We start from the raw sequence: 12,225 nt of genomic DNA, 5'->3' as shown, positions 1-12,225 counted from the left end.
ATAGCAGGCACAGAGGAGTCAGGGTGGCAGGAGGCAAAAGACCAGGAAGAACGCAGTACAACAGAGGCAAAGCAACATGGGAAGCAACAGTTATACACTGCCAGTCAAAAATTTGGACTCACCTCTGTCATTCAATGGCTTCTCCTTATTTTTACATCCAACATTGCAGAACATGGTGAACGCATCAAAACTACAACTCAAAGGTATATAGAATTATGTATCAAACACAAAATAACTCAAAACATCTTGTAAATTGAACTTTTCTCTAACACACCCCTTTTGATTTCTGCTTTGGTTACTCTTGGCCTTCTCTTGGTTAGCTTTGTGAGGTTAGTCAACTGAAATGGCTTTGAAAGAGTTCCCAGAGGTAGTAATACAAAGACAAACCACTCAATGTAAAAGTGACTCCAAACCTTTGACTGGGAAGTGTGCTTTCTAGGAAGAATGAAGAAAGGTAGGATGACACAGGTGAGGAGCGGTCAGGTGAGTAGGAGCAACATCTGGGGAAAATGAAGCAGAGCTGAGGGAGAAGGACAAGAACTTACAGGGACAGAGTGAGAGCAGAGAATAACACAGGAGGAAATCCAACAGAGTATAATATAAAATAAGAATCAAGATGAACAAAGAATCTAATCTACAATGAAAAAATAAAAATGGCCGCAATAAGAGAACATAAACAACAGAAAAGAAATAGAGATAAGAAATAAACTAAAGTCACCTGACAGTAATGAGCACAAGGAAATGAAATGTACGGCAAACCCCAAATGGCAAAAATTACAGTATATGGCAAAATGTCTAGAACACAATAAATAACAAGAAAAATGCTGAAGTACATTGAAGAAAATGAAAACCGCAACCTAACACCTCAGGATTGTGACAGTATGTGCCTTTTACCTGCTTCTCTGACTATTGTTCCCCTCATCCAACCTGTCAGACTGGGTGGGTGACAATGTCATGCAGGTTTGTACCACGCTGAACAGCGGTCAGATGTACTTGGGTTACTGTCTCAGGACCTTACCCCGCTTTAAATTGCTCCACCACTTTCTCCTGTCTCTCACCGCTGTGTTCCTTGGCCTTCTTGATGCCCTTTGTTCCCGATGCTCTCAAACAAACTTCGGAGGCTTTCGCAGAGAAGCAGGATCTATATTAAGGATAAACTGCACGTTTACGGACACAAATGACTTAGGCAATTGGTTGCACTCCATTTTATTTAGGGGCATCAAGAAACGAAAAATACAAATATACAGCATACTTTTCAGTTTTTCTTTGTTTTTAACGCCATGTAAATGTTCCTCATGCTTCACAATTATGCACTAAATTGTCTCGGGCGGGTACATAAAGTTACATTAAAATTTGTGTCCATACCGTTGACACTCGCACCACAGTAAATTTTTCAGTACCAGAACAGAATGCATCTGCTGTGTGATGTTGGAGGGAAGATGTAAACATGATTTTTCCCTCTAAATTATAAATGATTTAATTCTAGACAGCTACAGTCCAGGCATATAATTATCTTCTCCAGCAGCATTGGGATTAAATAGTTTATTGTTTCCCTAAAAATGTGCATAGAATTTTGTTTTTTAAATCTAGTCACATAAAAAAAAGACAGAAGTGTCCCTGAGGAGAACTGTAGCACACATTTTAGGAAATGAAAGCAGCTCGTTTGAGCTGTCTGTTGATTCATAGCAAGGGAAATAACAGATAGCGCCCTAAACAAGACACACATTTTAAACATTGTTAAACCAATAAAAAGTAGGACACAATAACTTAAATAGCTGGTCTCAGAACAACATATCTGGTAACATTTTTGTACACGAGAACAGGCACCAGAAGAAATGTCAAAGTTCATTTACAGTGAAGAAAAACAAAATCTTCATGATATAAATATTGCACTTAATAAAACTGAAGTATGTTATCAAATTGCACAAAAACAGTGCAAACACAATACTGACATCCAGTCATTTACAGCTTATGCTACTAGCTATTTCTAGCAAAAATTAACACATTTTTTTCTGTTATATAAAATAACTTTTTCGTCGTTGTAATATGACTTATAATATTTACAGAAACGTTCACTTAATAGTGATGCCGGAACATGAAAAACTGGATCAGCAGATGCAAACGTAGAGAAGTTGCTCCAGCAACACTCGGTGTTACGGAGGAGTCTTGGCGGTGGGTTTAGTTTTACTTCTCGTCTTCGATGGACGTGTTTCCATGACGTGTGCTTTTACATTGTGTGCTGAGAACATTACCACGGCGCGGCGAAAATGTCATTTCTTTAGAAAGTTAACCACTGTTGTTCAGTGACGCAGTTTCCCCAGTTGAATGTAAAAACTTCCTTCTGCTCTGACAGTGCGCTGTCTCTCCCTGGTGAGTCGGACTCGGTGGGGGCATATCCGTGCAGGCTTAGGTCAGCTGTCCGTTTGAGGTTTGAGGTCCGTACTCCAGGACGGGCGAGCTGCAGTCCAAATGTTTTGGCTTGTTTTTTTTTCCCCAGATCTTTACAATTACAATTATTTCTGCTTTTGAATCGTTCATAGCTATGACCTCACTGGATGGAAGAGGAAGCAACCGAAAGAAAAGCAGCAAAGCAAAGAGAGGAAAATATAATTAGTGAACAATTATTTTGAGTGAGTCCCATTATAACTGGTAGACAGAACGAGTTGCAAACAATGGCATTTCAATCAGGGGCATAACTTTCCAGCCTTCTGTTCTCAGTGAGTGTGTTTTGCTTTGATGCGTTTATATCAGCTAATAACTTTGTGTGTGTTTATGTAAAAAAATAAAAAATAAAATAAACAGCAACTCTCCTCCGGGTGTCCATTTCCTGCCTCTGGCTGTACTGCTGGCCCTAGAAGTAAAAGAAAACACACACACTATGAGTTTTTGCATTTTTGTTTGCACATTTCTCTGTAGTGAATCAGAGATGCAGATGTGTAATATGATGCACCTTTAAGATCTCAGAAGAAGTAATTTGTCCTTACTTGTTTCTCTTTCTTAATGTAATGTACAAAACCAATGACAGCACAACCACAAGAGTACAAACAACTCCTGCAGCTACATGAACAATGGACGGGCCAGGCTTGTCAGGGGGGGGCTTAGAAGGACCTTCAGAGAAGAACAAAAAAATATCATCAGAAACGTGCTGGAAAGAATTAAATATGTAAGTGCAAGAGTAAACTTAAGTCATATAAAGATCTTTTAGGGGAGAATGTGTTTTTGTTGACACTAGAATAAATATCTAAAGCTTATTCAATTTGATCTTATTTTTTTAATTATTCAGCAAGTTGGACACAGGGGGTCAAGCAACTGATCTGCTCTATATTTTTAGCCCTTGCAAAACTTTCCCTGCTTCCTGTGTTGCTTCACAATTTCTTTGGGATTTTATCAGATTGAGCAACGCAAACAATGTATAATTATGATGGTCAAATCAAAAGAAAACATGTTTTCTATTTTTTTTTTTTTTTTTAGAAATAGAAATCTGAAAAGAGAACAGCAATAAATATAGACCAACAAAACACACCGAAGTATTTAGAAGATAATGTTCACCTATGTCCCGTGCATTTATATTCATTATTCTCAAGCCAATACATTGTAGCATTATTTTTCGCAGTTATTGCTGTAAGATCTATGAGGTATAGTATGTTTCTACCAACGTTACACGCCCACAAGCACAAACTGATATATTTTTTGTTTGTTTGTCCTGTTCTTTTACCTCTAATCTTTACAAAGCAATCAGGCAGTCAGACTGGTTGAGAGAGCATTTTGAACATTATTTTCAGGGCTTCCCACAAATACTTACTTGGATTTAGGTTCCGATTTTGATTGAGCCATTCTATCACATGAATATGCTTTGGCCTAAACCACAGGGTTTCAGTTGGGTCTTCAAGGTCTGGGTTCCTGGAACTTTTAAATGTGTCCAGGGTCCGACACAACTGAATCAAATGGCTGAACTACCTCCTCAGTACATGGGTCGAGTTCTCCAGAGTCCTGCTAATGACCTGATTATTTGACTCAGGAGTGCCAAAGCAGAGGACACATAAAGTTGCAGGACACCAGGGCCTCGAACAGACTGGCTGAAAACCCCTGATCTAAACCTCTCCATGTATCTGTGCTCCATGTTCAGGGTTTTTAGGTCCTGCTGGAGGATGAACATCCATCCCTCTCCTTAGTCTGTTTGAAAGCTCTAACAGTTTCTTCTAGGATTTGTCCTGAACAAACTCTAGTATCTAACAACTTCAAGCGCGTCTCCGTGGCTGTTGGACGAATACAGTTCCCTACAGCATAATGCTGACACTGCTATGTTTCACAGTAAGGGATGGTGTTGCTGACAGGAGTGCTATGTTATGCCTCACACACAGTATTTTTCTAGTGGGCCAAAAGAAGTCTGTTTTGGTCTCTCATCTTCAAAATGTTTGCCGTGTACCCGGAACACGCTTGTGTCCAATCTTTAAAAAAAAAGGACTTCTTGTGGTTTTATTTCAGCAACATTTTTTTCTAGCCACTTTGGAAAAGCCGATATTTGAGGAGAGTAAGACTAATATGTGTCCTATCGATCGGATCCACAGTTACCATGGCTCGTTGATTGTTTTTTTGTTTTCTGATTAACGCTTTTCTTAGTGTTTGGTGTACAGTTTTGTCTCGGTAGGGCTGCACTAGGGCTATACATATAGGCAACTCAGTCAGCTTTTATTTTTTGTCTTGAAAAACTCTTTGGCATATCTTTATAATTTTCCAACATAAGCACTATATGAAGAAGATGGTTTGACTGCCGACCCTTAGCCTTGAACAAACCTCTCAGTCAAAAACTGGACTGTTCTCTAAAAAGTGAAGATATAAAATTATGCAAAAATGTTTCCTCAGCTATTCCCTGAAATGAATACACAAAACTTGCTGAGGTACAGGGTACAGTAAAGACATTGCTGTCCTGTCTGAATTGAGTACTTACACACGGAGATGTTATCTGAGGTGAAGCCATCCACCGAGCAGGACACCGTCAGGTTATCAACAGAGCAGTTAAAGTACGCAGTGCTGGAGATATTAACCAGCCCTGCATTGGACGGTACTTCATCCATTCTGGTTTCCTTCAACAAGTCTCTGCTACTATTTTCAGGTACATTCCACTTTATTTGTTTCTTCGGTAACCCGTTATGTGATTCACATTTCACATGACAGTCCAATGGGTAGCCGTTTCTTTCATCACAGGTTTTTGAGATTACAGGTTTACTGAAGAGGGCTGCAAGAATGACAAATAAAGGGAAAGTTATGTGTTTCATCTTTTTTTTTTTTGTTCAAGCATAAGATTTTCATGCAAATAGAAAGCTGATAATGCAGTCAACATATGGATTAGATATCATGTAAGAAAGATCAATTTCTGTTTTCATGTGAAACATTAACATGTAGGAAAAAAAATGCATTGTAACTTTTTTTCTATTAGTTGAATTTCAAATTCACTTCTCACTTGTAAACAAATAAAACCCTCAGCAGCAGAACCTTTTAGCAAAAAAAATGTCTCCTTCAAATATGTGAACAAGCTTATTTCTGGCTCAAAAAAAGCAGAAGAAGCATAACAACCAGCTTTAATCTAGCCAAATTTATACAAAAATTTTTGGAAAAAATTTGTATACAAAATTATTATTGACTTTAAACAAACAATTTCCATCTCTGCCCCCCCCCCTTCCCAATAGACAATTAAATTAAAGTTGTTCAGTTAATTAAAGGTTGTTTGACTAACTTTTGACATATCCACGGTCCATCCCTCACCATCAACAATATAACATGAGTATATCATATAAGTTAAAAACTTGCTTACCTGTGACAGTAAGATGCATCTCAACCCTCGCTGGCTTAACCATATTTGTATTGGCATACATATAATAACATTCGTAGTCTCCACTGTCAGACAACTTTAGATCAAACATGTACATTATTGTTTTGTTTAGGTCCAATTTTGTGTTGTTTTGTGTTGTTTTTATGGGTTTTGTAGAATAGTATCCATTAAGGAAAACTGTCGGTTACTAGGTTTTTGGAAGTACAGCAATGTCAACTTCTTTCGTTTCGTCTACAGGACAGTAGAAGCTGACGTTTCCACCGACCATCCCTTATATTGAATCGGATCACTACGTCCTGAAAAAGAAAAAAAATATATTAGGACACATTTTGCAGTAAAATACCCTCAGGGGAATTTGACTAATAACAAATAAAATATTAACCAGCAGTGTATTATCACTTAGAGAAAACTTCTCATTTTAAATCTTGTGTGGGAGTGGGGTTTTTTCTAGGTTAAAGATTTGATGACTCTTAATTTCACAGAAAAAAATTAAAGGACAGTGCCTACACAGGAATTTTAGAAATAAATTAAGCTTCCTAATGATAATATTGAGAGCATTTTGGGCCAACTGACAACATAGTTTATCTTTTAAAATAAGCTAATCCTTACGCTTGAACAAAAGCTCTTCATTGGCAAATATAGCTAACCATGTCAGAGCTATTTGGAATGAAAACACTAATGCTTTTCTTTCTTAAACACAGTTAGTACATATGAGCCACACTCGTTTATGTAAATACTAAACCACACACAAACTAATTTGCTGATTTATACTATAAATCTAGAATACGTAGTTGGTCCCTCAGTCTCAAGCTAACAGCTAGTCTGCGAGAGGATCTAAACCAGCAGTCTCGAAACATCTCCAGTCTCAAAAATAGAGGTTTACATAAAGCTAATTTATGAACATTTCAGCGTTTATTCATCACTACAGCATATATCCATGGTCTTTCTGTGTGAAAACCCTACTTTAAACAGAACATTAAAGTGTTTCCAGTCAGAATTTCTGCCTGGAAAAGACAACATTGACTTTGACAGTTTAAATACAAACTGTTACATTTTGTATTTAAACCACTTTTTCATCAGCCTCTTGCTGTGACAAGAAATATTTTACGTTTTCTGCTCACAGCAGGTATTTCGCCAACAAATGATCTACAATTTAATTAAAAATTACCTTTCAAAGTAATCACTGACTTCTCTACAGATCACCACATTTTTTACACAAACTACAGCAACATTTTATATTGTTTTATCAAAGTGCCAAAACTGTCTATGGTTTGGTTTCCATTCAAAGTTGGTGATTTTTTTTTTTCTTTTACATTAACCAATTAACAAATGTCCCTGAAATTGTAAACCATCATAGAATAAATAGGATGATAAAATCCTTTACTGTTAAACAAAAAGGTTGAATAGCTCTTTACTGATGAACTAGATGTCTAATTATTTGAACTACACAAGCCAAAGGTTTTTTGAAAATAGGTGATTATTATCCACATATCCTCGACCAAACGCTTTAGATTAAATATCCTTGAGGCTACTTTACAGATTACCTGAGCTACTCACCTGTATCAACAGAACTGAGTCCAGTTATCTTTAAAACTAGAAGCAGCAGACAAAGGAGTCTTGGTTTCCTAGATATACACAAAAAACATACTGTTTTAAAATGTTGCAAGAGTGTAACATTAATGAACATTACAAAGGTTATAATACACATGAAAACAGCCCTAAACAAATACATAGATTGTCCATTATTATACAAATGTGACCACACAAAAACAGAAGCAGAGAATTAGATCACTTGATGTTTCAGATTGTTACTCATTACTCATTCTGAACAGGCATCAGAATGAGTAATTGTGACTATTTGAAATCTCTGTTTTCTCACCCTTGGGACATTTGGGGACTTTTGGTTTCATACGATGTAATGATTTGGCATCACATTTCAACGCAATAAGTCCCATAAGCCTAATTTTGCCAGTGACCAGGGTGGTGTCTTACTGAAATCACTCTGACTGTTTATGTGTTTGAATCAGCACCGTTGAAGAAAAATAATAAGTGGAAGGCTTAATGACTAAGAGACATGTTAAACGTGTGTTAGACAGGCTATGTCAGTGGGGACACTATTTGGTGCTGTTATTGTGGAACATCTATTTGCTTTTCATTAATCTTTCCTTCTAAACTTATTTATAGAGGGGAAAAATAAGTTTTGAACATAATTTATTTTTCCTATATATTTCTAATTGGGAATTTCACACCAGTTTTACATTGGTTGTCAGCAACTAACCCAAGAATACATACACAGAACACAAGTTGACAGTAATTTAAGTGACTTCAATAAGTGTGGAAGGACACGGAATAATTACTGATAGTGCCTACTGAATTGTAGCAAGTACAACATAAAATATTTTTTAATACTTTTTCTAATAACCCATGGCAATAATTTATTGACATGCACCTTATAATTGTTAAAAAAAATCTTTTTGCATGTTTCCACTGTCTTTGAGTTTGTAAGGTGTGTTCCCATACCCCTAATCTTTAGCTGGCTCCACAGATTCTCGACCAGATTCAAGTCGGGGACTCTGGCTGGCACACTTAAAACGTACTTATAATGCTTACAGCCAGATGAATCATGTGGTAGATACAAAGGTTGCTTTGAATCTAAATATAAAGGTACAAATAGTTTTGGGCTTAATTAAAAAGGGAGATCAAGTTAACACATTGGTGCAGATGGCAGTCCACCAATTTGACATAACAAACTTTCTGTACTGTACATTTCAAGTTACGTAACTATGCTCGTGGTAATCTAAGAAGCTACCAACTACTAAACTATCATTTAACTTGAATTTTGTATCACTTCAGTGCAATTACAAGACTGAACTCTCTATTTTCACTTGCAATGACATAACAAGGAAAAGGATATTGTGGTTGTGGTTTCCTGATAAGATTGGTTGATGTACTGTAAATCGGCACTATGTTAAGGCTTTCAGTTTTCTGGAACATTCATGTGTGCTACGATAAAGGGCCATTAAAGGTATAAATGACTTTAGATCTGTGGCCACATTATTTATGGATACTGAGTAACTGTCTGCGGCTGCAATGGAATAATCGTAGTGACACAATAGGAAATGGGAGTATGACTTACAGAAGAGTCTGCCAAAACATTGATGCCTGTTGAGAACAAAAACACAAGTTAAATACTGCAGGACGATGGATGATCTTCTGGTCACAAGCACTTGAACCGGACAAGCTGAATCGACATTTACACACAGTGTAGTCTTGAGTCAAAGCAGACAGTGATTTTTGTCTTTGAAAGTTTACAAACTGACTTCTGTCATCACGTGAATGTTTGGCAATCTTAAATATTCGAAGTTGTGATTTACTAATGATTTTTTTAAACCACATCTACCCAAAGTTAGTGTTTATTTAGAATAAAGGCATCAAAAAACAATTGATTTAAAATCCCTGACTTGCTCTTGATTGTTCTTACATGGAAACCTTTAGATTTTCTTGTCTGATCTGAGCACAAGCCAGCATTTCATTTCAGCAAACGGCAACAGGGAATTCCCTGGAGCACAAACAGAAAGAGTCTGTTTCGAAGGCGCACAGCCTTTGTTCTCTACTTAATATTGTGTACGAGGTACCTTCAGCGACTGTTTTATATTTTAATATCAATCTGTATCTCTCTGTAACCTGCTTCCCTGAGGGAGAGAAGATTATTGTATTTATTTATAAACTAGTTTAAGATGAAATGGTATCTAAAACTGTCGATGAGGAAATTATTTTTTCCCACCTTTTTACGGGAAGCCACTTTAGCTGTTAGGAAATTCCCAAGCTGAGACTTACATCTTGTTTGCTTAGGTTTTAGGTTAATGGTACCTTAAAATAAGAACATCAAAAGAACGCTGAAAACAGTTGCTGCTTCTCACACCAATTTAAGAATAGATCTTGCCACTACGCTCCAAATACCTCGAAATGGCTACGACACACACAGTATTTCCAAGTTATTTGAAATTAAGCAGAGGCACTCCTTTTTTCTTCTTAGTAGAAACTAAAATCAGAGGGAATTTCCAGGAGTCAAACAATAATGCCATGGACAGTACAGAAGAAGTTTAGTATCAAGAAAGGAGATACCAACCCAAGTAGGTGATAATCATAGCTATTTATATGAACAACAACAGGCAATATTTTTTCCGTGATCTTGACATATAGAAAGCAATAGAATAGATGAGAGCACACATGTAATACCAAATATAGTGTATCCAATGTTTCAGCTTGCGACACACCAAAGTACCAGTGCCACAGACTGGAGGCCTCCCGTTTGACTTTTAGGATTAATAAAATAGTCATAATATTTTGGAAATAAAGATGTACAATTATGAGAATAAAGTATTTTCCATAAGAACTCAGAAAAGATTGCAGCCTTTCTCCAGCGTTAAAAGTGAGGAATGGTGAGCGTCTGGTAAAGTTATACTTCAGTGTTTCACAAATTAGGAAATGCAAAATATTTTAGCACATCAGCATAAAATCTTTTTCTGGTCCCCGGAGGTGTCTCGCGACCCCCTGGGAAAGGGGAGAGGGGAGACCCCCGAGCTAGGCTAACATGACTGCCATGCACTGGTGGCTTCTTTCAAAAGTGTACAGGAGAGACTTTTTTCACTTTCCTCTGTATCCCAGAACAAACTTTCTGGTGCTTGGTGACCCCTAAATAATGGAACAAGTTCAAAGGGATTACAGTCTGCTATGCAAGACAATATGAACAGGTTTGTGTTAGTAGCCTACTTCTGTTTTCTATCTAGAAACCGATGACGTCAGAATGAAACAGGTTGGGATTTTCTACATGATGAAGCACGTCACACCCCTTTCGAATTCGCTTTAGCCGCCGAAACTACCGATCCCACACAACCAGTACACTTCAGGCAACAAGATGTGTTTAAACATTACCAAAGGACGGTAAACAGAGAGAAGCAAAGTTTAGTTTTTTTTTTTTTATTGAGTGATACCGGTGGTAAAGATAAGAGAGACTCTACAGAAAAGGTTCATTTGTTTACTTTATACGATTAAGTAAATGAGATAAGAGATTAGATACGCTGTTTTTTTTTTTCTTTTTGTATGCTTCCTCATTTTCAGTCAATTCAGATTTAACCATCTGGTTTGCTATTGAAAATCAGTCAACAAGAAGACAGGAGTTTAGAGGAATTTTAGCAAACTGAATCCAGGTTGGAAGATGAAGGATATATAAGTAACAGATAGTGCTATAAACAACACAACAGCTGAAAACCAAATACTTCCTGTCCAGACATTCCCAGACACGCATGATTGCTTTATAGAGAGCCTTTTGTTACTGACTGACGCTCAGTTTCCTCTCTCACAATCAACACCCTTTGTGGGATTCGAAAGTATTAAAAGTTGCTCTCGTTGAGAGAAAGCAGACTTACCTTCATGTTGTCTTGTCTTGTCTTGTCGAATAAAATGAATACACCCCTTTATTCTCTTCCTTATCTGTAGTAGGAAGGGGTGGGGAGATGGGGAGGAGTTATGACTCACGTTGTAGCTCATTTGTTTCCTATTTTACTGTTGTGTTTAAGGCATGTGCAGTTGCAAAGGTAATAATGTGACATTTAGAAAGGGTGGTGATTTAGTTAGAAACCGGACAATGAGTCAGTTTCTCTAGTAGAAATCACATTTACATTCTGCAAAAAAGACGCATGCCTAGCATTAGGATGTTAGATGTATTATTCTGTGCAGAAGTATTTAATCGCACGATCCTTTGTCTGCCTCGCTTGCGATAAGGTTCAGAGAAGTGGAACAGGTGAATTATTACACTTCAATTTACAGCACAATCTTCTTTACAGCACGGCCACCTTTGCGGTATAAAAAGCAATAAGTCTGGAAATGCTTCTTTACACTTTGACTTGCAATTAAATTAGAATTTACTAAAACAACCTGATTTAAGACAATTTGATTTAAGACCATTTGAATGTGTTACCTCTGAACCAATGGGATTTCCCCTTCTGCTCCACCACCTCTCATATAATCCATTAGCCAGCTCCTCTCATGTTATCAGAACATTTCATCCTTTATTCCTGCTGCCTTAATAACATCCACCCCTCTGTCCCACTCCTGGGTATAATAAGGCCATAATTTCTATGTTTCTACCGCTACAGGCTTTTCTCCCTTGGAGTCATCTTTGGGCTTTCAACTGTCCCTTTTTCCCTCTGATGAACAAAACACGTCAGTCACATCTGTTCATCACCACATCCGCCGTTGTAAATGAATCTTGCATATGACCATTACAGCTCTTAAGAGCACATCGTACGGCCGATCGCAGAATGTCCCCAGCTCCCATACATCCACCAGATCATAGAGGCCGTCTATCTGCCGAGCACATACCACTGATGTCT

At 37.4% G+C, this 12,225-nt stretch overlaps 1 protein-coding gene and 1 long non-coding RNA gene across 2 annotated transcripts; both read right to left on the bottom strand.

Annotated features, from left to right (window-relative positions):
- Positions 1-1,014: 1,014 nt before the first annotated feature.
- LOC118566762 lies at positions 1,015-6,098 on the bottom strand. Its single transcript, XM_036150134.1, is given in 4 exon segments — positions 1,015-1,141; positions 2,985-3,108; positions 4,949-5,236; positions 5,813-6,098. Coding segments are annotated over 4 exon segments (825 nt in total).
- Positions 6,099-6,106: 8 nt separating this feature from the next.
- On the bottom strand, positions 6,107-11,308 carry LOC118566735. Its single transcript, XR_004933255.1, has 4 exons — positions 11,260-11,308; positions 8,967-8,992; positions 7,388-7,455; positions 6,107-6,126 (listed from the first exon to the last, which is right to left on the bottom strand). It is a non-coding gene; the product is annotated as an uncharacterized LOC118566735 (long non-coding RNA).
- Positions 11,309-12,225: the final 917 nt, after the last annotated feature.

Source organism: Fundulus heteroclitus, chromosome 18 (genome assembly GCF_011125445.2).
Source record: "Fundulus heteroclitus isolate FHET01 chromosome 18, MU-UCD_Fhet_4.1, whole genome shotgun sequence".
NCBI classification, from domain to species: domain Eukaryota; kingdom Metazoa; phylum Chordata; class Actinopteri; order Cyprinodontiformes; family Fundulidae; genus Fundulus; species Fundulus heteroclitus.
The sequence above is the reverse complement of the archived record's forward strand: the minus strand, read 5'-3'. Positions and strand labels throughout refer to the sequence as shown.